Raw genomic sequence first — 26,671 nt, forward strand, 5'->3', positions numbered from 1 at the left:
CCTGCAGAGCTAGCTCAGCTGCAGAAGCGTATTAATGTGGGTGGACACAGCTCTGCATTGATCTGGTTGTATTACTTACCTGAGCTAACTCTATATGCTGCAGAGAGATATTTGCATGACGCTAAACCTGAGCTCATACATCCTGCTGGATGTGGCCAACTCCCCACAAAGCTAGGCAAGGTGTCATTCCCTCCACAGCGTGATTCATCTTACAAGCAAGATTAACCGCCCAGAAATAACCGTGAGCCAGCTGAACTCTACTGGAAGACCAGCACCAAAACCTTCCGAACCATACGTAATTAACCACACCAGTGTCACGTATGGCAGCTGCATAGCAAGCATAAGCTGCTCTGAGCACTGTGAATTTTCCCAAGAGAAGGAACACAAAAAAAAGATCTTTGCTGCCTTTCCAGACCAAAGTAGGAGTCCTCAGGGCTCCCTGCTCTGAAGGGCAAAGATGCTGAGCCCTCTGAGGCTCTCATACAACTTTAAAAGAAAGGAGGCAAACTTTAAAGGGCTGCTGAGCAGGCAGGAGAAGCCTGAAAAGCAGAGGGCCATGGACCCAATGTTGAATTCCAGACAGGCTGTCCCCAGTTCACTGTTGGCTCAAATAAGCAAGCTGTGAAACTGGGCAGGTATAAGGAAGAAGAGGCATCAAGTTCGACTCAAACCACCTGCTGAGCTGGTTATGCCTGCACAGGGCTGCTGGACTAAAGGTTTACATGGAAGCGAGTGGGCCTCTGAGTTGTACCAAAGGACCTGTTTCCTCTAAGGCTGACCAAAGGTCAGGTGCAGCCATGCAATCCTGAATTTGAAGTGAACTTCCTAATTGGTGTAATAATTGTGCCACTAACAGTGGGACAGGAATAGCTGTTAGTACCAAAAGGCGGCAGCTGGGGAGGCAACTGCTGAGCTGCTTGAAGACTTGCCCTGGAGGTGGCTACCTAATGCCAAGCCCTCCCAGGAGCTCTGGCAGCTTGGAGTCTATGGCACCTACTGCTCACATTGAGTATCATCCTGCACTGAACCAGCAGAGGAGCAGGTCAGAAAGCTTGGCTCCTCTGCTCAAATACACAAGAATATTTGGGGCAAATTTTGTCTCAAGGAAATAATTTAATCTGTATTTGAAGCAGAATCTAAACAGTACTTCATGATGCTCCACCTCCCACAAGTGGATTTGGGAAAGCATGCTCAGGAAAGCCAGTATTTTATTGTGCTGTTGTGGCTGGCTTTCCACTCAGTATCCGTTGGAAATGTGACCCAGAATCCTCTTCATCAAGCCTCGAACAGAATTCAGCTGCACCTTTCTGAAACAATACATCAGCCCTTCAGTTGAGGTCAGCCTGAAGGTTGCTGATTTGGCTTGCGGAAATGACTGTCAGACATTTCTAATGGGGGCTGTCACACTCACCCCGAGAGTACTGCACGCTGTCCCAGGCAATCCACTGACATTGCGGTCGCCTGTTAAAGAGAAAAAGAGAACAAAACTGAATTTTACCTGTCAGGTCAGCTTCCCAGTCAAACACACAGCTTTGGGGAGGAGGTTGGGAAAACCTGCCATCTCATCTTCAAGGCTTAAACTGCTATGGTAAGAGTCAAGGCTGATATCTGTTAGGATGGCACAAGTAACATCCACTTACAGAACCAGAGAGGGGTGACAGGGTGTAGCAGTTGATTTTGGGGTGTAGGGTAGCACACAGAAAACATCTTTGTTAGAGTAAACTGAAGACAAGACATGGCAGACACCATTACAAGCACTGAGACCTTGCTCCCTTCTCCCTGCTATGGCGATCACAGCTGCAGCCTTTCAATCAGCAATTTCTAATAATCTGTATTAATCAGCCTCTGCTCCTGCTCAGGAGCTTTCTCAGCCTCTCTCTTCCATCACAGGGCCAAATTTAATTATATATGTACTGGGAGACAGAAGCGCAACCATTTGTGAACGGCTGGTCTCCAGAAGTGAGATGACTAAGAGACATCAGAATTTACTTTGGCATTGCTTGTAAAGAAGGCTAAGAGATAAGTTAAATGCCAAAAGAAAAAAAAGAGAAAAAAGACAGTTTGAACACTGTCCTCGCCTCTTTTCCTTCAGAATGGAATTGGCTGATCCTCTCATTTAATTGCCAAGAGAATAAAGGAAAATTTTACTTGGAAAGCTGAACAGTTCAGCCCATAAACATAGATACGACTTCAATGCAGTTTTTAGCGTTCACAGTACAGAATCAGAATATGCCCCATATTCTTCAACAAACTGCTGTCATCTTCAAAGCTACCTCTCTGAAGGCTTGGGATGTCTCTGCTGCTGTTCAGGATTCTGCTAAGTAGTCTCAGCACGGATGTAACAAGATTTCAAGATGTCCCAGAGCTACTACTTACAAGCACCACTAAAACCAGGCAGACAATACAGCAATCCTACTCCATTTCAATCAGATTTGACAGGAGAATAACCACCACAAAACCCTAGGGTTTTTTTTTCCAACCAGGGCCCCATCCCCTGCTTGCATGCACCACAGCTAAGGGAAAAACAGCATCATGGGCTCATTCTTCACTAGCGACCAAGAATCCGCATGGGAAAGAGCTACAAATGCCACAGCCAGAAGCAGAGTTTCAGCAGGAGTCCACAGTAAACCTCAGGCCTATACCTATACCCCAAGCAAGTCGAGTTCCACTGCTTTTGCTGTTCCAGGAACGACCTGCCTTCATTATTTTTTCCTAGGTAGCAAATCCAGTCTTCTGGCAAGGATTTCCTAGTCCTAAAATTAATGCTGTAAACAAGCATTAGTTGTATTATCCCAGATGATAAACATTTCACTTGTGAGGAATTAAAATTAGGATCACTAAAGCAATTACTGGAACCAGAACTTTTTCATATGCTGAAGCGCTAGTCAGCTGGCATATTTCACACAGCTGTGGCCATCTTTCCTCAAGGCAGAAAAAAACCCATTGATTTAAAGTGACTGATAATTTCATATATGAGTTATTTTTTCTGGTGCTGGCACCAGGATCTCATAAATCTTTACAAATTGTTTTTAATAATGAACGCTGTTAAACTGTTTTTCCATGCACATCATAAAACATAATGAGTAATTAGAATGAAGTAAAAAGCTTCATATGTCAGGCTGCTGCTCTGCTGAGTCACAAAGTCATTTTAAGCAATAAATAGTCTTATCTAGGCAACAGGAAAAAAAATCAAACAGCTATCATTTCATGTGCTTGGTATATTTGATAGGTCAGTCTTCACAGCACAACCTTCCAGAAGAGGGTAGCTGAAACCAAACCAACCAATCTGAAAACAGTTTTTTATCCTCACAAAACAATCAGGATAACTAGAACTGCTGTTTACAAGCAACAATTATGTGAATAAGCACAGCAGGACTACCGCACATCTGAAAACCAGCTCTGAGCCCACAGCCCAGGTAGCATCTTCTCAGACTTCAAAGTCTACTTTGGCATTTCACTTGATTTCTGCTAAGCAAGCCAAGGAAAACACCTTTTCATGTCTGAACTTATGTTAGTTTTGAATCTGGTGTCATTCTCTCCACCAGAAAGGCAACAGACCAAGCTGATTTGCCGAGGCTACACTGGTTTTCAAGAGCTGCAAACTCTTAGCAAGAAAGACCAGTTCCCTGCATAGCTAACTTCCTATCTACACACCAAGTTGCAACAAACAGTACTATTTCACCATTGGACACGGTGAGCTTTACTCTTTTTTTGATAGTGCAACAGCCTGACAAGATCCTGTGGGTCATGCTAAATCAGAAGAATATAGAGACTGCCACTTCTGTCAGCTTGTACAGAGAGATGACACTTATAGGCAGTACTGGCCCCAAACTACCCAGAGATTTTCTGAAGTGTTGTTATAGGTCGGGTGCTGTAGTCTTCACACGACACACTCTGGCTTGGTGAACAAAGACCACTGCAGTGCTTGCAGACACATATGGGCTATAAATGCAATGGTTGCCCATTCTTTTGACTCTTGTTTCCGTTTAAGTTGGTTTTGGGGTAGAGATTTTGGAGACAGTGTAGCCTACAGGCAGAGCTCGAGCCTAGTACAGGATGATTACAGCCAAGGTGTTTCAATTTCTCAAGCTTGGGTTTCCCATCTGCAAAAATGTTTGTGCAGACTCCTGAAAAAAACTCAAGCACCAATACATAAATAAGTTTAGCTTGAAACAGTAGTCTGGCAGCCACAGCTACTGAAGCTCTCTGGTTTCATAGAAGAGAGTAGGCAGCTTCTATAGGCTCTATAAAGATCACACCAGAGTACAACAAAGCAACCAAAATATCAGTGGTTAACCTCTCTAATAAGGTATATGGTTGCACAACAGCAAGATTGAAACCAACTGCTGCAGAAGAGGATGGAAACACCTGTTCTCTCCCCTCTCCACTTCCACACACCAGTCATTATGAATACACAATCAAATCATGAGGCCACATATCTCCTGAGCCAGATGGAGTTTGAATCTGGGATCTAGGAAGACATACCTTTGTATCTCATTACCGGTTTCCCAAGAGGAAATCTTCAATAGCAGACCAGACTGCTTTAACGTTTCTTCCAGGAGGAAAACACAACTAATATAAAGCTTTTGAGGAATAAAAGTGAAAAGCCTCGTTGGCTTACAGAGGGTAGGCTGGATCTAGCACGCAGGCTTCAACACCCCTATTCGTAACGGCGAATGCGGAGCTGATATTGCTCCAGCACAAGAGGACAAACTATAAGATAAGAGACTTTCCAAAACTTTTTTTTTGACCTTTCTGCATTTGCTGCTGTAGTTCACAGTTTACCCACCATACCCAGCTTTGTTAAGCAACTGCCAACGTCATAAAAACCCTCATGTTTCTTAATAGCTTCTAAGAAAGCACATAAGCAAATATTGAGGGGAGCTCTACCATAAGCAGCAACTTCAAGATCAAAAGCTGACCTTTTGCTATTTATATATATATTAAAAAATCTAACACACTTTTCCTGCTAATTGAGCAATATTCAGTAATTTATATCGCAGCCAAGAAAGGAGCTATCACGGTCTCAGAGGGAAAGTGAGTAAAAATGTGTTAGAAATGGTAATATCTTCTACTGGCCTGCCAACAGAATTAAAAAAAAAAGAAAACAACCAAGGTGTAATTGAGATTAGAAACAAAGTGCCTCGTGAGTTAAGGCGCGATCTCCGCGCAAAGGGCTCCGAGGCCGGCTCAGCCCAAGCCACAACCGGCAAAAGGCCCCGCCGAGCCCGCCCGGGCTGGGCCCCGCTCCCACTCCTCACGGGGCCGGCCGTGCCCGCCCAAAGCGTTCCCCCAAGGTGCGGCGGGAGCGGCATCCCCCCGGCAGGCCCCCGGACCTGGGCGTCGCGGAATTCCACCACCACATTCTCGCTGCTCCAGCGCGCCGCCATCTTGGGCCGCCCCAGCAACCCCAGACGCCGGCGGGGCGGGGGAGGAGCCGGCGACAGCGCGCATGTGCGCAGCGGGCATAGCGCCTGCGCGCAGTGAGCGCCGCGCGGGGGCGGTCGGGAAATGTAGTTCTCACTCCTCACACCCCCTCTCTGCCTCTCGTCCTGTCCCCAGCAGGGGTTGAGTGTCCCGAGGAGCCAACAGGGCCTCACGGCCCGGGGCGGCGCAGCGCGGCCCGCCCGGCGCCGGCCTCCCTGGAGGGTCTCGCTGCGGCGGTCTCCGGCCGGTTACAGCCCCGCCGCACGTCCATGCGGAGCGGGGTGTGTGTCTGTGTGTGTGTGGTCGGGGTTAAGGCCTCCCCGCCCGGAGAGCGCCGTCTCTGTGACCCGCAGCCCCAGGCGGCGGCGGCCGGCAGCAGCGCAGGGGTTAAGGGCGGCGGGCCGGGGGGGGCCGGGGGCGGGAGCATGCGTGCTACCGGCCTCTATTGTCTCCGGCGCGGCGCCGAGCACCCAGGCGGCTGGCGGCGGCCGGCAGCGAGGCCGTGCCCGGTACAGTGGAGCGGGGCCCAGCCGCCCGCCCCACCCTCGCCCCGCCGCCGCCGCCGCCGCCGCCGCAGCAGCAGTTGCTGCTGCTGCCGCCGCCGCCGCCGCCGTCACCCCCATCACCCCCATGGGCCGCAGCTGATCGCCGGCCGCGCCCCAGGCAGGAGCGAGACGGGCGGAGCGACCCGGCCGGCGTCCACCCTCCTCCCTCCCTCCGCCGGTTGTCCCCGTCCTCCCCTCCGCGGCCCCGGAGCCCTCGGCGGTTCCCGCCGGGGGTAGCGGCGGCGGCGGCGGCGGACTCGGGGCGCCCCCGCCCCTGCGGGCCCGGCGGGGGGAGGATGCCTGGGGCGGGGATGGGTTTTCGCCCGTAGCTCCCCGCGCCCCCCTCCCCCCCCGCTTCCTTCCGCCCCCTCTCGCCTCCCGGGGGCGGCGCGGCCCCGTTCCCCGCGGGGGGCTGTCGCTCGGCTCCCTCCGGCTCGGCGGAGCCTATATGGGGGGCAAGCAAAGCACGGCGACCCGCTCGCGGGGCCCCTTCCCGGGGGTGTCGACGGATGACAGCGCCGTGCCGCCGCCGGGAGGAGGGGGGGGGCCGCCCCCCTTCGGCCATTACCGGGCGGGCGGCGGCGGCGCCATGGGGCTGCGCAGCCGTTCCGTCAGCTCGGTGGCCGGCATGGGCATGGACCCCGCGGCGGCCGCTGCCGTCCCCTTCGGGCTGTACGCGGCGGCGGCCCGGGCGGCGGGGGAGGCCGAGCGGGCCCCGGGCGGCGGCGGCGGTGGTGGCGGTCCGGGCTCCGACTCCACGTACGCTCATGGCAACGGTTACCAGGAGACGGGAGGCGGTCACCATAGAGACGGGATGCTGTACCTGGGCGCCAGGGCCTCGCTGGCCGACGCGTTGCCCCTCCACATCGCACCGCGGTGGTTCAGCTCGCACAGCGGTGAGTGTCGGTTCCCCGGAGCCTTCCCCCCTGTTTTTTCCCTCCTTCCGTGGGTACCCGGGTCTGGGGGAGGCCGTGGGCACAGCCCACCCGGTGAAGGTGGGGCTGCACCCTGCTTGGCCCACTGGTAAAGACCTGTTGTGCCAAGCCTGAAGGAAGGCCCCCCATCCCCTCCCTGGCACGGGTGGGGTGAGCGAGCAAGCACCACGGCCGCCGTCAGTGTCAAGGTCAAGGGAGGAAGGGGCTGTGGAGGGAGAAGGCTTTCTGGAAGGTAGCCATTTTGGCTCTGGGAATTGGCAAAGCAATCGATGTGGCACCCCCAACCTCCTGCCTCAACCTGGGGAAAGGTGGTCCGAGGGTGCTGTAGTTGAAGCCCTTGGTTTTGAAGACCAGGCTGAGCTCTGCTTTTGAAAGTGTTTGGGGAGTGCCAGTCAGGTGTAGTGGTTTCCATGCCTTAGAAACTGGGAAAAAGGCAGAGGAAAGAGGAAGCCTTTGAAAGCAAGGCGTGGGAATTTTGCTCCTTTGTTTCATGCAATAAACCACCAGGGAGAGGCCAAAGCAGGTTTTCTTATCCAAGCTAGCTGGTACTGTTGTGGTGCTGGGGAGGAAGCAGAGGAGGACCTGCCTGCCTCTTTACCAGGGCTGGGGAGCCGGCTGGACTCTCTTGCAGGAAACCTGTCAGGCTGAGGGAAGGAGCAAGGTTGCCCCCATCCTAACCCTTGTGGCTGGACCCTTCCATGTGTCTGGGTGCCTGGAGAGGAGCTCTGGCTGCGAGCAGGGCTGTGTCACTGACCCAGTTTTGGCTGGGTACAGGGAGCGAGGTGGGAGGTCCTCCCTTCCCCTCCGGGCTAGAGTGGAAGTCATTTCAGGGATGCCTTCTTGTGTTTCCTGGAATAGTCTGGGATTTCTCTCCCACCCAGCCCCCTTGCAAACGCCGTAAGTGTTCTCTTTGCATGACGTGGTCTGGGAATTTCATAATATGCCTTGGGACAATGCCTTATTTTCAGGAAGGCTTGAAACTAAACCAGTGGACAAGAACAAAGTGCAAAACGAGGCTCATGGGGCCCATTTTCCTACTTCTGTCTTGGGATTTTTTCCCCTTTACCCAGTCTCCGTGGGCTTCTCTTCTCAGCAGATAGAAGCCGTATGGCTCTCTTTGCATTCTCAGTGGCATAACGCCCCGGGCCCAGTTCCTATTGATCCAGATAAGTGGGGTGCTTGTAGTCCTCCCTGGCAGATGGAGAGGGCTGGCTGGCATGTGGCGCCAGAGTTGAGGCTGAGCATTTCTGCAAACTTTTTTTGCTCTGTGACCTTGTGCAGACTGTGCTGCTGCTCTGGTTTTTAAACACAGAAGGAAATGAAGGTACAGCATCCTTCCAGGTATTCCACAAGCCTCTATGTGAGTGAGTGCCATGGGGCCTTTGGCTGAGATTGGTGCTGGAGCGAGGAGGGGTTTGTTACCGAAACACCGTGCAGCTGATCTGTATGTAGAGGTGGTCAGTGAGAGAGTATCCGTTGCATTAAATGATTGTTCTCAAACTGTAATGCTGAGAGGCAAAAACCTGTTCATAAAAATAAACCAGCTGCAGAATGGAGTTAAGCTTTTTCTGGCTGCTCATGCAAGTTAGTGCCACGCTGTGAAGTTAAACTGGTGCCCTTGGAAGACTGCAGCGTGAGCTGTGGGAAGTGCTGCAAGAACTATGTTTCTCTGGTGTCTCTTTTGTGGCCCTCTGAGAGCATTTGAACTATGCTGAATTGTGCGCAGGCAGCTGCGAGAGCTGTTCAGTCCATGCCGAAGCCTCTCCCGGCGGTGGTTCTTCCTCATCGCTAATTAATAGCAAAAGGAGTGGAGGATGCTTAAAAAACATTCTGAAAACTCCTCAGAGCTCATTAAACTTTTGCGCTCTTCCTCTTAGCATAAGAGGTTAATGGAGGCTTTGGAGACCAAGGGGAAGGGGAAGTAAGCCACCTCAAGACTGCTAAAATTCCTGCTAATCTCCTGTTGCACCTGGTTAACCTACAGCAGGGCAGTCAGGAGCTACTCGCTTCTTTCTCACCTGCCTCCCCATTGACCCGCTCCTCTCGCGGCACTGAGCCACTCCATTAGCCACTGGAAAGTGCTGAAGCAGCAGTGCTCCAGTAAACGGAGAGGAGCTTTGACATTGCTGTGCGTGACTGTCCCTGCTCCTTTTGAAGGATGACTTGAGGGAGGGGATGAGGGGAGCTGCCAATGCACCAAACACACTCAGGAGGATGCGTACTTGGGGGTCTTGGGGATCTGCCAAAGTTGCTCTACTGCCACGAGGCGGGGAGCCTCCCAAACTCTGTGCATAACAGGTCTGGAGAGGGGATCCTTGCCCCGCCTGCCCCTTTCTCCTGCCTCTGCAACAGGCTAGAGACGTGGATGGTGCCAGTCTCAGCATGTGGGGAAGGTTCTGTCCATGGGCTTGCTCTTCCAGGAGTACTCAGTTTTGCAGGAAGAGCCGGGAACCTCAAACCTGGGCTCTGCAGAGACCTCAGTGGGACAGCGAGGGGCCTTGGCTTAATGCTGGTGATAAGGCGCTGTCGTTGCGGCAGCATGTCGACGATAACGGGAGCACGCAGATAGGCTTGGTGCCTTGCCGCTACATTTATCTGTGATACTGATTTTTGTGTGCCTCTCTGGCTGCTTCATGGCTCATCTGCCCCTTCAGCAGGGACGCCAAGGAGTGAGCTGGGGCAGGCTGAGCTTATTTCCCTGGCTGGTGTCACTCCTTCCCCTCTCTGCAGTCAAAGGCTTGCAGAAGAGCCAGGGGTGCTCAGGGAGGGAGAGCGGAGGGCTGCACTGGGAAGCCTGTGCAGAGTGAGGCTGCGAAGTGGTCACCAGGGCCAGCATGTGCTGCAGCATCGCTGTAGGGTGCTGTGCATCATGATGGTCGGCAGGAAGAGCCCACTGCCAAATCCCTCCGGGCTCTGCCACTGGTGCCAGGGTGCAGGGACGGCAGAAGCAGTTATGTACCAATGGCCTCTAGTCCTTCCAGGGCCAGGGGAGGAGAGCTGCTGCTGTGCATCTTTCAGATGGGGTGGGCAAGGGGGCTCTGACCTTTGTGGTGGAGCTTGTCCCTCCCTCTGAGGGGACAGCACCTCCCTGGGTAAGCAGATCCTGTTTCCTGACAGGGATTTTCCCAGGTGTGTCTGCCATCTGCATGAGCAACATAACTGCTCCAGCTCCACCTGAAACTGATCTGGGATTTCTGTCTGCCCAGGGTTTCTGAGATCTACTTCCCAGTGGAAGGTGACAGAACATCTTTTGTAACTTTGAACTTTGCTTGTAGCACTTGACTCTGTCCCCATAGCTTTGTGACATCAGATCTTCTCAGCAAAGCCAAGGCTAGCGGGAAGAAGGGAGAAGGAAGAGATGTGTGGTTTTACACTGCATGTCTCCAGCGTTGTGTGGTTCTTAGCATCACTCATGTTATTCAACTTCATCAGAGGATCTCGGGTAGTTTGCAGAGGCTGTAAGTAGCTTAAAGTTTATCTGGAAATCCCCATCATCACCCAAAGCCGTGGAGTGTTTGAAGCTCCAATAAATCCATATCTCCCTGTCTGCCAGCTAGCCTAGGGAAATGCCTAGCTCATCCTTATGTGCAGAGCCATCAGGAATGTTGCAAGCTTTCTACGCACTGACAAAACAAGCTGGATGTTGGCAGCAGTGAGGTCAGGAGGTCCCCTTTACCAAGTGAGCTGCTTTGTTCTCAGCAGTGGCTTTTCTGGAGCAGGAGGGCCCAGCCTGAGGGAGGTGGCCGTCTGGCACAGATGGCAGCCAGGGTGCTGGGCTGGGTCCCCCTCCAGGCAGCGTTAGAGAGTGAAACGAGCTGGAAGCGCTCTTTGATCTGGCCCTGGAGTAAGGGATGTGAAACAGGGATCGCTTGTTGGAACGTGAGCTGAAAGCATATGTGAACCCCTGGTCTGGCAGCCCTGGTCACTGCCCAGCAGGGGAAGAGGCAGGTCTGTGATATACCTGTGCTGTGCTCTGACAGCTCTGTGTCCTGAGCCTTTTCTCATCAGTGCTTGGTGATATCACTCCTGAGCTAGTCCTGCCATTGCATTCTACACCAAAACCAGAAAGCATAATTCTAGCTGGCTAATCAGTGAGCTGCTAGAGGGGGTCTACATTCAGCCCTGACTTTCCTGCCATCAACTTTTCAACATGCAGACATGTGCTTCCCTCCCCTTTCTAGAGGGGCTAGGCCAGGGGAAGGGCACCCTAAGGTCTGCAGGAACTTGCCATTGTGAATCTATTTTTGCTAGTGGAAATTTCCAAAGGAGACTGACCTCAAACCATCTTTTTGTGGGCTTGGTGCTGGTGACTGCCTGGCAGCCAGGCTGGGCACCTGCAGAGTTGCCAGGCCTGCAGATTGTTTGGGAAACGGTATGGAAATGGTCCTGATGACTCCCTACGCTGGAGATATTCAGCTGTTAGGCTCTCCAGGTCTGGAGGGGTTGCTCTTCCACTTCTGCCTTCTCCAAGCTGGCCACAGGACAGCATATGCCCGGGGTCAGGGGAAGAGGCAGCTGCTGTCTTGGAAGAATGAAGCACCAAATACCAGAAGATGGGAGACTCAAAGGCAGCTTTAAGGCATACCCGACCCACAGCCTGGAGATGAAGTTTAAGTGTGTCGACGTTGGCATTGTGCATGAGAAGCCAGCGGTGGTGGTTATCTTCAGTCTCCGCAGCGAGAGCAAGCGCAGGCTTTTGCTGCGCTGTCTTGCCACTCCAGTGCCCTCTGAAATCTCTTGGCCGCCTTGCCCAGGAGCAAGATACTAATTGCTGTGTGTGCTAACTGGCTTGGCTGGGCTTGCTCCTCTCTAAACCTGTGCATAAATCAGTGCAGGGGGAGCTGAGTGTCCTCTTTCCCTCTGCACACATGTACACTCCAGAGATGCTGAGAATGACGCTTTCATGCTCCCTGGGCTGACCCACTTCCCAGCCAGGATTGTCTTCCCGGCCTGTGACGTAAGTTTATCCCATGCTAGTTTGTTTTGCTGAGATGTTTGTTCCAGTGACTGGAAAAAACGTAAAGGCTTCTGTTATTAATGTGCTATTAGGACTCCTTCCCTCTCTCTCTCCCTCTCTCTCCCCCTGTCTCTTGTTCGCTGGTCAGAGGATCAATCAGATGCAGACATCTTTGGTGGAGGAGCAGTACCAGGGCTGGCGCCTGGCCAAGGGAACCGCAGAGAGTCATGGGAAAAAGCTGCTAAATGCTGAAAATTAATTTCAAGAGAAATGAAGGGAGGGAGAAAAACCCACTTTGGAGGGAGGGGAAAAAAAACAACCCAAACCCAGCTTTTTTTCCTCCACTGTGATCTCCCATGTGACAAATCAGACAGGCAGCAAAGAGCTTTGTGTGAACACGTTCCTCCTGCACGACCTGGTCCCATGGCACCACGGCCAGCCAGTGGGCAACTATAAGGCACATCTCATTGCCTCTGCTGCTGGTATGCAAAAACCCCAGATGTGCTGAATACTTGGGTATGAGTAGATGTGGCCTGGCTTTCTCCTGGTTCCCTTGAAAATTGAAACCATAAGGGCTTGTGAGTGACTTGTACGAGCTGGAAAGCCGTGGGCCCTGATGCAGAGCACTTTACCCATGTGCTCTGGCGTGGGTGTGCATTGGGGTACAACAAGCTTCTGTCTGTAGAAGCAGACCCATTTACTTTTATTTCAGAGTGGTTAAAGTTGGGCCTTAGAGGTCTTGCTGGCACTGGTCCCACTGGGCAGCTTTCATGAACCCCCTGGGGGCTTGGGTCTCCCCGTGGGGATGCTCCTTCTGTCCCTTGGGGATGCTGCTTTGCCAAACACTTTTGCTCAGTGCTTTCTGGTGGGAGGCTGTCTGGAGCTGCAGCTGCAGGAAGCCCTGATGGCCTGGGGCCTCTTCTCATGCCGCTGCACAGCGTTTCCCGTGGGCAGAGCCTGGCTGCTGCCGGGTTTCCTGCCCTGCTGGGCTGTAGGCAGGGGAGGGGGGTGCCTGTGGTGGGGGACAGGGACTTCCGTTTTCTTGGTGTGGTTTAGCTTTCCAGCCTGTTGTGGGTCCTGCACAACCCAGGGCTTGAGGAGGGTGGCAGGGAGAGCTGGGGGAGCCAGCAGGCAGGTCCTCGCAGCTGGCCTCTGTGCTGCCAGCATAGGGCTCGGTCCATTGCCTGTGCACAACTGGGTTTGGGCCGCATGCAGCCCACTGAGCTTGAGCCGATGCATTGCTCAGTGCTGGCATCATTCTTCTGCAGGCCCTGGGGCGGGGGTCTATGGGCAGCTGGAGGCGTTTGGTACAAGGTTTATTTTACTGGCAAGGATGGTGCCTCACCATTGGAGAGGCTGCAGTGCACCTCTGAGGTGGAGCTGACCCCTCTCTCCCCTCCTTCCCTGTGGAGCTGAGCTGCGCTGGCTGGTGTGGGCAGCAGGTCAGCCCCTGGGACAGCTGTGATGTCATGCAGCTTGAGAGGGTGCAGGGTAAATTAGCTCGGGAAATTCCCACCTCTCTGCGCTTGTGCATGCTCATGCAGCTGTGGGCCTCCCATCAGCAACACGGAAATGAGACCATGCAGCTTGTGCAATGGTCTTGCAGCACTTTGTAGAGGAGCAGAGAGATGCAGTAGAAATATTTACCCTTTTGCTAGTTTTAGCAATGCTAGCAGAAATTTCCCAGGGCTGTATGTTCCCAGCAGGCACCCTCAGCTCATTGAGGCTGTATCGGGTTATGGCGGTGGTTCCTGAGAGACTTGCCTACCAGGCACAGAAATGGGGCTGGGACAGGCCCTGGTGAGGGAGGCATGATGGCACAGATGAAGAATTGAACTGAAAGCCACTCAGAGCTGTTCCCTGGCTCTAGCAGGCAGGGCAGTGTGACAACAGTGAGTATTTTTAGAGGCCAGCTGCCTGACAATGCAAGAGAAGTAAAGCAGCAGTCGGGCAGGAGAGCAGAGTGATGTTCCCCCGTCTCACATTCCCGCCCAGCATTTTATTTCCCCCTGGGCTGGGGCTCCTGGCTTAAGGAGTTCCCATGTCCTCCATGTGTCTTCACCTGTCACTGCCTTGAAAGGCAGCTGGCTTCGTTCTCCCTGTGGCTTTCACCATGGCTGTGTGTCTTTTTCTGATCACAGCTCAGCAGCCTGAGGGTGGTGTTGAGGGGTCCCCTCTGCACATCCTAGATGATTGCGTTACAGCTTGGCGTGGTGGGTGTTCTGGGAATTGATTTTTTTGAGAAGTCTCTGCTGCCAGCAAGGGAAAACCTGCAGTTTCTCCTGCAGCTGGGGTAATTGCAGTAATTCATTTGGGAGCTCTCCCTACAAGGCAATGGAGCCACATTTTGTTGGAAGTGCTGGAGGGAATTAGATTCACCTTTCAATCCATCCATCCAAGGCCTGTATGTCTGTAGCTGGGGAGAATGGGGGGGGGGGGGGTGTGGGGTGTGTGCTGGCTCTAGCCAGATGGTTTAAATTGCCATCTGCAGGGAGGTAGAGTCAGTAGGGGTTGAGGTTGGTTTTGGGGCCAGCCTTCTGTTAAGGTGGTGCTGAGCAGGGTGGGGTGAGGCTGAGCACCCTGCCTGAGCTGCCTCGGCATTTCGGGTTATCACCAGTGAGATCTTGCTGCTTTGAAGATATTGTCCATCCACTTATTTATTGCAACACTGATTTTGTAGCCCTTGAAGTCTGCTACTTGCCTGGATCTTACCCTTCTGCAGGTGTTGTAGATGCCTTTGATTTCTTTTTGCTCCCCATAGACAAGTATGAAGCAGAGAACACCCTGAGCTGGTCCTGGGAGTGTCCTGGGTGAGTGTTTCACAGGGGGACTCTGCTTCCCAAGGCCCTTCCCAGCTCTGGAAGTGGGAGTACACATGTTCCTCTGGGTGTTGCCCTGGTGTTTTTCCTTTCTCCTGGGGAAGAGAGTGCCCCACTATCCCCCTCCTGCTCCCAGTGGCTGCTGTCTGTGAGACGGCTCAGCCCTTCCTGTGTTCGAGGGTGGCACATGTTGAATCAAAGGGGAGGCAGGAGCAAAGAAGGTGGTACAGAGAGCAGGGTTGTTCCTGACTGTGGCACAGTGTACAGCCCCTCCTGCCTCTGCTAGCTGGATCCGGTGTGGGCAGACTGTACCGCTCACCGAGGGGTTTGTTCCTCCGAGACATCACGCTTTGTGTTTCAGAGGTTCAGCTCCCAGAGGTGCAGAAAGTCATCTCTGTCTGTCAGCTGCCTCCATGCTGCAAAGGTAGTTGGGAAGTGCACGGGGCATGGCTGCTCCAGAGTGAGAGCAAGTTGTGTGGTGTGGCCCCATCCCTGGCACAGGGGTATTCCCCCAAATCCCCAGCCTCTGGCTGGAGAAGGGATGCTTATGCTGCCTGGCCGGGCAGCTCAGTGCTATTGAGCATCCCTCCCCTCCAGCACCATGCACAGCAGAGGTATGTGATCATCCTGCAGGTCTGCACCCAACTTTTTCCCCTTCCTGCTGTCTTGGTAGCCTGGGGCATTCACCAAGCATCCCTCAGTAGCTGCAGACCCTCCTGGGGAGCAGGGAGATGCTCTCTGCTGTGCTCCTACCAGGCGAGGAGCTGGGGGCAGGTGAGGTTAGGGCTTGCTCTGCAGTGTGCTCCTCCCTAGGACTTTTTTCCAACAGTCTGTCTTCCTGCAGAAACAACCACTGTTACTGGCTGTAAGCATTTCACAGCCGTGCACTGCCTGTGGGCATAGTTCCATGTGCCTTTCGTGCTCTGTTTGCTGCCCGCAACATAAAAATTGCCCTTTTTCTACCCTGAAAAGCAGTGCTCCATCCTTCTCACACACTCTGGGGCCTGGGGGGCTTGTACCCCCAGTAACTCCTGCCACCTGCACGGGGTGTCCTATAGCCCGGGCACAAAGTGCCGTGGGTGACCCTCCACCAATTCATTTGTGCGGTGCTGCCATGGGATGCCCAGGGAGGAGGTGTCCCAGGAGCCGGATGGGATTACTTCCCGGCAAGAGCAAGTACATGGGTGAGATCAGTGCTGGGCTCTGCTCCGTCTGTCAGCATCGCAAAGCTGGGGCATGTCATCATATGTCTCTGGAGTGTCCCTTCATCTTCCCAGTGAGATCGGCTAAGGTATGACAGAGCCTCTGAAGTGCAAGGCAGGAGTATTCTGCTTTGGAAAAACCCGGGGGTCACGAGGGAGGCAGTTGGGGACCTGCTGTTTCACCCCATGGGGTCGGATCTGGTTGCGTTTGGGAGTGGCTCAGGTTAGGCTTTTGTGCTTCAGCCTTTCCAAAAGCGGGAGTTCTTCTGGCAGCTCAGCGGCCGCTGGAGGCCGGCAGTGGGGACTCCGTGGGTGCCTTCCCAACGGATGGCTTAGTCAGAAGTGACTCACCCCACCGGTCCCCGCGTGACGTTGCCTTGCTGCTCCCTCCCAGCCCCTGCTGAGCCAAAACCTCCGACTCTTTCCCTTTCTGCTCCTATTTCTGAGTTGCTGTGTCCCTCTGTGCTGCTGGAGGATCCCCTGCACTCCTTCATTTTGGCACCTGGGACCCACCCTGTTGGCTCTGTGCATATTGCGGATGATTGCTGCCCGCAGCAGGGCTTGCGGTTGGGCTTCCTCCTTCACAGAGAAATATTTGGGAGGAAAAAAAGCAGGCATACAGGCAAACCCTTTGGAAATTCCCAGGCATGCCTGCAGGATCCCTTTCCTCTCTGGGCAGTGAGTTCAAAACCCTGAGCATCCCTTGAGAGGTGGCGAGACAGCTCTGTGGCATTCCTCCAGATCTGTGTGATGACATGGCCTCAGGCCGGTTTTGTGACTAGTGAGAGCCCTGAATTAGCTTGTATCTCAGTAAGTTCAAGACCTGCAGCCCAACAGCAGGAGTCTAAGGTGTTAATGACTTTGCTGGGCTGTTGTCCAGGACCCCTCTGCTTGACTTTGCTGTTCTCTGGGATGCTAAAATTAGCTTTGGGCTACACGTTCTTCCTTATGAAGACTCTTCCCAGTAGCTGGGGGAGTGTTTCTGCAGTAAACTAGGACTAGTTGGAAGACAGAGGGTCCCCAGGAGGTTGCCTTTCCCATCCAGGTCTGAGGGAACTGATCCTGCAGCATAGCCTGGGCTATAGGAGGGAGATGTTCTCTACCTGTAGCATAGGTACTTTTGTTCAAAAATTGCAATTGCAGCCATGAAACAGCAACAGGCAGAAGGGATGCTTGGGATACAAAGGCTGTTTCCATGTCTTTGAGTATATGTGTGCAAGCGGGGTGGCTCTGGACGTCCTGTGACCCTATAGCTAGACCTTTTCGCCCTCCTGCTTCTTGGTGTCCACAGGCTGTGCTGGAGGTGTCTTGTAGGGCTTTGGTGTGTCCGTCTGCATAGGCTTGACGGCTTTAGGTGCTCTGGAGCAAATGTCCTTGTGGGGCTCCCTCTCTCATATCTCCTGCCCCTTCCCAACTTTCTGGCTTCCTTCAGACCCAGCGTTGCAATCTGTTCTGCTTCTTCCTGTCCTCCCCCACTGCCTCTGTAAGAAACCAGCTGGCTAAAAAAAAAAATAATCTCTGCTTCCCAGCTTGCAGCAAGCGAGCCCTTGGCTGCTGTGATGTAATGCCACCCAGCCCCTCCTGCATCCCTCTGGCCCTAGTGGCTTCCCCACATTGCATCTGGAGCACCAATGCCTTTTCCCTGTTGCCACATCTCATTTTTGCAGCTGGAGTTGGGTGGGAGCCAGCAGAGGCATCTCCAAAACCTGCTGCCTTGACAGTTACAGCAGCACTGGCCTTGGACAGCTTTGTGGTCCATGGTATGTCCCTGCCACCCTTGGCTGCTGAGTGGCTGACCTGACAGCAAACACCTGCAGCACAGTGGCTTTGCCAGCCACTGCAAACCAGGGACAGCTTTTCTTACACATTGCACAGGATTACCTTCTTTTTGGGGTGCTGCTTCACGTTAAAAGAGTTTGTTCTCTCCCGGCTAAGCCTGCTGAACTGACTTGATCAGCAAGGAAGTAGTGGGAATGGGGATGGAGCAGGACTGTCCCTTTGCAAAGGCAGCAACCTGCGCCATTGGGTTTCTCTCCAAGAGCTGCCATCCAGGGATGTCTTGGCCCAGCCACGTCCCTGCTGCCTGGCATCTGGGGCTGGCCTGCTGGTGTCCCCCAGCCCTGCCTCCATCCCACCTTCCTGGGTGCAGAAGGTCTTATTTTCACCCTGGACTCATCCTTTATGCTTTCCCCACCTCCCTGCAGCCTTGAATCAGGAGGAAGGATTCTCATACAGCAGGACGTGTAAGCTTTACTCCTTCCTGCCTATGAGTCCCTGCTCGTGTCAACCCTTGTGCTGCCCAATAGCTGAGCACCGCCACAGCATTCCTTGTGTCCTGCTAGGGCAGCAGGCACTGGGGTTACGTTAGGCTTCAGCTCCTGCATCTGCCTGTGCAGCTGATGAGGTTTTCTTTGGCACGGGGAAGTGTGTTTGGGCCTGATCCTGCTGGGCACCCTGGCCTCCAGGCACTCAATGCAAGCACTTTGCTGGCCGAGCGAGAGTGGTCCTTGGTGGGATGGGTCCTTGGTACAGCAGCGAGCTGCCTCCTGACCCCACTGCAAGGCAACAGTGCTGGCTGCATTGCTCAGAGGCTGGTAGAATGTCACTTCCGCAGTGGGTGATGCTCTTGGAAGAGGCCACCCAAGGAGGTCCTCAGCTACAAGGTCCATGTGGTGCCCAAGTGCCTGAGATGTGATGCGTGCACCCTATATGCCATCTCCAATGTGCTGTCCTGCAGCCATCGCTTTCATAGAATCATAGAATTGTTAACGTTGGAAAAGACCCTTAAGATCATTGAGTCCAACTACTAACCTATCACTGCCAAGTCCTCCACTAAACCATACCCTCAAGCACCACGTCTACCCTTCTTTTAAATACCTCCAGGGATGGAGACTCAACCACCTCCCTGGGCAGCCTGTGCCAATGTTTGACAGCCCTTTCGGTGAAGAAGTTTTTTCGAATGTCCAACCTAAACTTCTGGTACAGCTTGAGGCCGTTTCCTCTCGTCCTAAAGCTTTCAGGCAACGAGGCTGCTTTTAAGCCAGTAGGGAATTTATTTTCCTGGAGATGTCAGGTCTGAATATCTTGGCTCTCCAGGTTTCCTTCACTCAGCTGGCAAGGAGGACAACTCCTCCATGATCACTTCCCTCCTGGGGCTGGCATCCTTTCTCTTTATCCAACTTCAAGTGTTCCTGCTTCAGACTGACCCACAGGGCCCATATACGTTGTCTTTCAGTCTTGTCCTCTGTTTCAATTGCTAGTCTTGTGTGTTGTTTTGTTTCTTTTTTTTTTTAAGATGATACATCTCTTCCAGCCTCCACCTGGTGCTGGTTCAGCTGGTGATGTTGGGGAAGCCATTGGGAGGAGGTGGGATGCTCACATTTTGCTCAGCAAGGGGGAGACCCCAGGACTCTGCTTCGGCTGCATGCTTGGCCCAAATATTCCCTGCATTTGTCTTGTGCTTGGCCGCACCCTCACCTGGTGTAAGGGAGCTCTCTTGGCCGGAGGCCCAGCGTACTCTCTGGAGACATGGAGATGGGCTGCACAGCTGAGGTCTCCAGATCTCTCGTGCACATCAGGCAGCCTGGGGCTTACCCCTGAGCTCTCTGGAGTTCAGGGTGTCCCATGGGGCGGCTGGGCACTGTGGGAGGGACCCCTCCTGGGGTGGGTGTGTTTTGGGGAGTTTACGTAGCCACTCCCACATGCAGGGCTCCTGCTTTATCCCACTGCATTAGCAGGGTCCTGGGCAGTTTGGAATCCCTTTGGTGAACGCTACTTGCTATGGGGTGAGCTGCTGGAGTTGCACGCACTTGTTTGTGCCTGGGCTGCTACCTCCCTCTGCCTTCAGGGCATGTCATCCCCCACCAGCATCTTCCTGTTGTTGGAGGTGCTGCACAGTGGCAAAGCTGCTGCTCCCCACATTTTGGCCATCTGCTAGTGATAGAGCCAGGGTCTCCTACTGCTGGGGTGATGCCATGTCTCCTGGTGGCACTGTCCATCTGGAGGCACACCGAGCTATTAGAGGGTTTGACAAGTGAATGCGGACATGGCATGTGCCTTTCCCAGCAGTCAGGGACAGGGTTGCAGCTCCAGTGGACGACGTCTCGCCCATCCCTGAGGGGAGCAGCAGCGTCCACTCGCAGGATGTGGTGTGGTTGATCCTGCTGTAGTGCTTGGTGGCTTTCCCAAGCAGATTGCTGTGGACATCACTTGTAGACACAAATGATGGGAATTTTGTATCCCAGCTTCAGAAGCAGCTGTGTTTGGTATGTTTACAGATGGATGGAAATGTGTCTTTACCCTCTTGCCACCACCAAAGCCCTGGCAGCCTGTGTGGTGGTGCTTTCAGCACCAGAATGGCTTTTTCAGCTTGCATAGAACCTGGTGGAGGTTTTCCAAGGTTCCCAGATCTGCTTTGCCCAGCTCTCTAAAATTAACCATGTAACCTTCCTAAAAATACTCAGAGGGCAGTGGCCCCTGGAGAGCACCAGCACTGCTTGCTCCTGATTTCTAGACCAAGCCATCGGAGAGATGAGATCACCTGGCAACGTGTGTCTTACAGCCCTGGAAAGCCCTTGGCTTTCTCAGTCTCCTGCAACATATGAGAGTCCAAATCTGGATCTGAACTGCCTTTCCAGGCCAGCCCACTTCCTGCAGCACCTTCTTTTCCCTGCTTGCTCCTGGTAAGAGCTGGTGCCTGTCTGCACATCTCTACTTACAGAGATGGTGTTAGCTTCAGGTTTAACATGCTGCAGGCAGGGGCATCGCCAGCTGCCCTGTGCACCTTAGGAGGGAGGAAGGGTCTATAGCCTTTCCCTGGAGCATCCCCCGAGCCTCCCTGTGGCTGTGGGAGGCCCAGGCAAGGAGGAATAGCTGGGCCCTTCTTCCTTCACTCTCTCTTTTTTTTTTTTTTTTTTTTTCCCTAGGCATGTGGGAGGAGGGTGGAAAGGGCTTGAGGAGGAGGGAGGGAGCTGAATTTTCCATGAGCAGCTGTCACAATGTAATCTCCTGCGTCGCTCAGGCTGGCAGCTTAGGCAGGATAAATTAATGGGGATTTCGGGGAACATGGAAAATACCATGGCCTGGAGAGGGCTGGCCACATGGGGAGCGGCCCTTTCATCTGCAGGACCAGCTCCAGGCCCCAGCACCTGCCTGAACTGCAGAGGGATGCTCCGAGGCACTGGGCTCGGTGCCTGCCACTGTCAGGTGCCAGCTGTCCCCTGTCCTCAGTAGTTTTCCATCTACCACCTTCCCCCAAAGGTCACCCAGAGAAGGGGCAAGGGAGGCAGACCCCCTTCTCTAGCTTCTCCTTCCTGCTGGCATTGGGCTCCCTTTGGCTCCTGCTGTGGAGGGGGATGTCAGCAGTTGCTCTTGCAATGCCAAGTAGTTGTGCTGACAGCTGGGGTGTAGGGCAGCCCCCCACCCCAGGGGCGTTTCCACGCTGGCTCATCACTCCTGCTCAGACCCAGGAATTTATGCGATTGCATTTTCTAATTTTTACTTTGTTTTTTTCAACCCTCCATCTTGTGAAATGCAGAGCCAGGAAAGTGTGTGTGCTTCTGTGCTTGGCTCAGCCTGCGGACCCATGCGGCAGTCAGCATCTGTGGCTGGAGCACACCACACACATGCTGGGGTTTGAGCGCAGGCCCCTCTGTCTGTGCAATGTCCCTGTGTCCTTGCCATGGGGCTGTGGGGTCCCCATCCCACAGCCAGCTGCCCAGGGAGCGCCAAGGAGCGTGACGGGTGTTTGTGCTGGCTATTTATAAATGTGCTAAAGCCACCCCAGCTAGCAAAGAGGCCTGGAGATATGGCAGCAACCACTCACTGGAGCCTGCAAAGGGCCCTGCCCTTTCCCAGGCTCCTGCTGCTTTGCCTGCTGCTGGTAGTTGTGCCCTGTCAGCCACGGGCTGGGCAGTCTCATCCAGGACCTTCTCCCTTTGCCCCGGTTGCACATCTCATAGGATCCCTTCAGGTGCTGCTGGAGCCAGCAGATCTGGAGCAGCTTAAAATAACACACTGACACAGAAAAAGGGGGGACCAGAGAAAATGAGGTCTTCCTGTGCAGTGCACGGGGGACAGTACCTAACCTCTGCAAATGTCTTTCCCTGACACCAAGCTAGCAGCCGAAACACCTTTTCCAAAGGGAGCCCTTTGCAGCTGCCTGGTGCCAGGGGCTTGCTGTTGGAAACTGGTCCCTGGAGCTTCTCTGGTAGGGACTGGCATCCGCGGAGCTGGCAGACCATCTGCGTTCAAGCAGAATTGGTTCAGCTGGGGACAGGGGCAGGCGGGCTGCCAGGGGAGCCTGGGGATGGAAAAGGTGTCTTGCAAGGGGAGGCTAGTTGGGTCCTGCAGAAGGCAGGCTGGGAGGCTATCTGAGCCTGCGCTATAAATACACCAGGTGGGTAAACACTGGGGAGGAGAAAAAAACCCAACTGTTTCAGCTAATGGGCACTGCTGCCACAAGGTACAAATCGGTCAGGAGTAAAATGAGGCCAGAGAGGAGAAGGCAGATGGGTGCTGCTGCCTGTGAGGCTCTGGCTGCTGGCGCTGCCCTTTTGGCTGCGGCTTGGTGCAAACAGGACCAGACTCGCAGTGGAGACCCTGTGGCTTGTTGGCACTGGGGCAGGCATGTGTCCCTGTGGTGGCATGCTGCAGACCAGCCTGGCACCCCACCAGAGGGGCCCCTGGGCCTGAGGGCTCCTTGTTTTAGCAGGTCCCTTTAGAGCCAGTCCCCCACGATCCACAGTGCTCGTTCTTGCAGTGCCCTCCTGGGAAATAACCACCCTCCAGAGGGGCAGGAGTCGGCATCCCTGTCCTAGCTTTTCATCTGGGGAGCTGGGAAGTAATCTGTACTTATCACTGCTGCTAATGAGAAGGTGCTCAGGTGTTGAGCAGTTACCCTGGCTGTTCGCATCGCAAAGGTCTGAGCTGCCTCCCATTAAAGCCACCCACATTTTCTCCTTCCAAGAAGCAAAAAAAAATGCCCTTGCCACGTGGACGTGGTGGCAAACAAGAACCTGATTCATCCTTAGATAATTTGTGTACGTTCCTTTTTCTCTTCTCTCCTGAGCAGCCTTTGCATATATATGAAGAATGCTTTTAAGCAGCACTGCAGTCAAACCTGATCTGCTTTTAGAAGACAGGTCCTTAAATTACCCTCTCCCTCTCTGCAGGGAGGGAATTGCTAGATATTCTGGTACAAACCCGTGGTGGTGGTGGCATGTGCGTGTTTGGCTGCATGGGCTTGAGCCCTGCTGCACTGTGTGGTGACAAACCGCACAACCTTGAGCTGGCTGCAGTGGGAGGGCAGGGAGTCCCAGTCAGGTGACATGCAGGGCTTGTTGGGGATTTGATCCCTGGGAGTTTGGGGCTTGGAAATCTGGATTTGGGGCAGTCTTACTTGGTGGTGCTGGCGATGATGCCGTGGCGGTCTGCGTGGCTTGGGCAGGTGGTGGCACTGGTGTGATACCCTGGCACCAGCTGGGTCCCGTCCTCATGCCCAACCAAGGATGCAGAGCAGGTCTGGACATCACAGCCAGCTTCATCCAAGAGTCCAAGTCCGGCAGGTCTGGGTGATGAGGCAGGGCCAAGGTCAAGCAGGGATGTCAGCCTGTGGGGTCCCCCTACTCTTGGGGCTGCTGGCTGGCATTGGAGGGGCAAGCACCCACCTCACTCCTGCAAAAAGCTGGAAGAAGCATCAGTTTGAGCTTATGGCTCCAGCCTGCCAGTCCTCTGCTTCAGCACTACAGAAGAACCTCCTTCCTTGCAGCTTTTCTGGCTCAGCCATGCAGGGCTGAGCTACAGCAGGAGGGGCAGCACCACCCTGGAATGGGGACGTGCTCCTGCATTTGCCAGCTGCAGGGTGCTGTGTGGCCCGGGCTGCTCCTCGCCCTTTAAGGCCCAGCAGCAGCTGATGGCCACGTGTGTGCTGCCTTGGCTCGCTTTCTGTGCCCTCTGCGCGGCGGGCACGGGGACGACCGACGCGCTGTCTCAGGCAGCTGTACCCTGCGCCGGCGCTGCTGGCAGCCAGCACAGGATGAGCAGGCACCCAGTGGGCACTGTGTGGGGTGTGTGTGCCACCATGCAGGCAGCAGGTGAGGGGCTGCCTGCTGCCCCGCCGTGGCCTCGGGGAGTCCCCAGGATGTGGGATGAGCTCCTCTTCTCCCCTTGCTAAGGGCTCATCTCTCCACTCTCCCTCCAGGTTTCAAGTGCCCCATTTGCTCCAAATCTGTGGCTTCTGACGAGATGGAAATGCACTTTATCATGTGTCTGAGCAAACCTCGCCTCTCCTATAACGGTAAGGGCTGGCAGCCAGGCTATGTGGGGGACACAGCGTCCTGCTGGCTTGGGATTGCTCTGGGCAGGCCGGAGAGACGCTTGCTGCAGGCTGTATGGGCAGGCAGCTTGGCTGGGTTTGCCAAGAGGGCTGTGCTCCAGCGGACTGGTGCAGCTCATGGTCCCTGCTCTGCTCCACTACCCTAGCATGGCTCAACCCCACTGCTTTTGCATCGGGACCTTTCGTAACACAGCCCCGTCCCTGTGTTGCTCACCACAGTGTGCCGTGCCGGAGGGAGCCGCCCTGGCCGGGCATCCTGCCTGGCTAGGGCAGGGCATGTGTCCTCCTGGGCTGCCCCTCTAAAGGACCGTTGCCTTCCTCCCCTGCTTGCTGGCAGCAAGGCTTACTGGGCTGAGCACTGGTCTCCAGGCTCCTGTATATCCCATCCTCTCTCCTGACCACTCGGCAGAGTGGTGCTCACCCCCCTACTCAGTGGTGCTTTTTTTGGAAGCTCAGGTAGGGGGTGTGTTTGCTGCAGCCGCCCCAGCCCCATCTCCCCACTGTGCCTGCATCTGAGCCTCCTGCCAGTATTTGCCAGTGCTGCTGCCACTCAGCTGCCCCATGCCAGCTGCCTCCGCAGAGGTGGCCATGGGTTCCCCTCCATCCCGGGAAGGGGGACACCATAGTGGACCGTGTCTAACCCACTGCCCTCTCCTCCCCTCCCAGATGATGTGCTGACCAAGGACGCTGGCGAGTGCGTGATCTGCCTGGAGGAGCTGCTGCAGGGGGACACGATAGCCAGGCTGCCCTGCCTCTGCATTTATCACAAAAGGTACCGCCATGTGCGAGGGGACGCAGCCAGGCGGGTGGCAGGGGGACAGGCAGGGCCATCCCGAGGTTTGGCAGCACAGTGGTGACGCACTCTCCTCTCTCCAGCTGTATAGACTCATGGTTTGAAGTGAACAGATCTTGCCCGGAGCATCCTTCTGATTGACCCACCGGGCGTGCTTGCTGACTTCTCTCAAAGGTGAGCCTGTGGCGGGCTGTTGAGCCGTGATGTACCCCTGCTGGCTTTGAGTCCTGGGCCAGGAGAGGTGCGTGGGGTGGGGTGGGATGGGGTGGCCATGGCTCCTGCTCCTCACCTGGGATCATCTCTCTCTGCCTTTGCAGGGCACCTTGCTATACCTGCTGTACCTCCTCTCCCCATCCCCCCTGCCCCGCCTGGAGTTTTGGGCTGACTTTAAATTCTTCGAGAAGACAAAAATAAAACCCAGAAACTTGAATCCACTTGGGACAACGGCGATTTTTTTTAAATTTTATTTTATTATTTTTATTCGTTTTGTCGGGGTTTGTTTGTTTGTTTGTTTTTGTTTTATTTTTTTTTTTATTTAAATGATTGGAAAAAAAAAGAAACATCCAGGAGAAGACAGTGTGAGAAAAGCAGAGCGACCTGCTCTCCCCTCCACAGTCGTTGGTCACCAGGAGAGCTCTGCCCACCAGGGGCCCCGGGGACGCCCTCGGCTGAAACCCTGCCATGATGTTTGGCTTTTCTCCCCAAAACGAAGGGGAAAGCTGCCGGGGGACAGCCAGCCAAACGGAGCATGCGGCATTTCTCACCGGCAACCCCCCCACCTCCCGCCTGGACTCTCCCGGGGGCTCTGCTCGGTTTTTTTGCACTGACTAAATGGGAATTTTCTCCTCTCTCCCATCTCCCTTTTGGAGATCTCCACCCCGGCCCCAGCAAAATGAGACGGGGACTCTGCCCCACGCCAGGAGCGGGGCCACCGCTCCCCCCTGCCAAGCCACGGGGGTCCGTCTTTCAAGTGTTTACAACGAGAGAAAAAAAAAAAAGAAAAAAAAGGAAAAAAAGAAGAAAAAAAAAGAGAAAACCAACAAAAAAAAAAAACCAAACCACAACTGAAGCTTTGTGTTGACTGGCGTGTTCTTCGATTTGAGCTTCCCTGCCCTGGTGATGTTTACAGACTGGTCACTCTTTAACTCAGCTATAACCACTCAGAGACTGGAGAGCCGCAGCATCCCCGCCGCCCCCTCCTGCTGCCCCCAATGCCAGGATCCTCTTGCCAAAACCGCCCCTCTCCCCCTTCCTTTCCATCTCCTTTGAGTCAAACCCTTTCAAGGAGGGTACAGGGGAAGGACCCCAATGGCTCCCTGGATGCCCCCGGCCATGGGGGTGGCTTTGCCAGAGGTGCCAAGACAGTGTCGGTTCATGGCAGTGACCCGCCCCAGCCCATCCCTGTCCCCTCCTGGTGCGGCGGGCACGTTTTTGTTGGTGAGACCTCCCCTGCCGGTGGCCATGCCCCTGCGGGAAACCTTTCTGTATTTATATATTAAAAAAAAACAGGAAAAAAACTTAGGAGTTCAGAGCTTGGGGGGAGCTTCCTTCATTGGTCAAGGTGTTTTGATATGGTATTAAAACAATGTTCAATAAAATATTCACTGTTATTTTATTTCATTGACTTTCTTGGTGAAGCAGGCGATGCCTGTGGGGTG

General features: G+C 54.2%; 2 protein-coding genes across 3 annotated transcripts in view; one reads left to right on the forward strand and one right to left on the reverse strand.

Annotated features, from left to right (window-relative positions):
- The window catches only part of WDR59 (WD repeat domain 59), a 50,479-nt gene extending 44,732 nt beyond the window's left edge, over positions 1–5,747 (reverse strand). For both annotated transcript variants that reach the window (XR_010374232.1, XM_064459253.1), the window contains exons 1-2: positions 5,337–5,747; positions 1,412–1,461 (exon numbers count right to left, since the gene is read on the reverse strand). Coding sequence is in view for 1 of the 2 variants with exons in the window: in XM_064459253.1 (XP_064315323.1) it covers positions 1,412–1,461; positions 5,337–5,390 (104 nt within the window). In the remaining variant the exon portion in view is untranslated. The remainder of the gene's footprint in view (positions 1–1,411; positions 1,462–5,336) is intronic.
- A 151-nt stretch (positions 5,748–5,898) lies between these two features.
- On the forward strand, positions 5,899–26,628 carry ZNRF1 (zinc and ring finger 1). Its single transcript, XM_064459256.1, has 5 exons — positions 5,899–6,868; positions 24,086–24,181; positions 24,887–24,992; positions 25,097–25,187; positions 25,331–26,628. The coding sequence occupies exons 1-4, from the start codon at positions 6,421–6,423 to the stop codon at positions 25,152–25,154; spliced, it is 708 nt and encodes a 235-aa protein (XP_064315326.1). The 5' UTR covers positions 5,899–6,420; the 3' UTR covers positions 25,155–25,187; positions 25,331–26,628.
- Positions 26,629–26,671: the final 43 nt, after the last annotated feature.

The sequence above is a fragment of the Phalacrocorax carbo genome, chromosome 8 (genome assembly GCF_963921805.1).
Source record: "Phalacrocorax carbo chromosome 8, bPhaCar2.1, whole genome shotgun sequence".
Lineage (NCBI taxonomy): Eukaryota > Metazoa > Chordata > Aves > Suliformes > Phalacrocoracidae > Phalacrocorax > Phalacrocorax carbo.

Bases quoted from the DNA above. Each gene is read 5' to 3' on its own strand.
- ZNRF1 (XM_064459256.1), top strand. From the start codon at position 6,421: ATGGGGGGCAAGCAAAGCACGGCGACCCGCTCGCGGGGCCCCTTCCCG. The intron at 24,182-24,886 runs GTAAGGGCTGGC...CTCCCCTCCCAG, and splicing joins ACCTCGCCTCTCCTATAACG to ATGATGTGCTGACCAAGGAC. The intron at 24,993-25,096 runs GTACCGCCATGT...TCCTCTCTCCAG, and splicing joins CTCTGCATTTATCACAAAAG to CTGTATAGACTCATGGTTTG.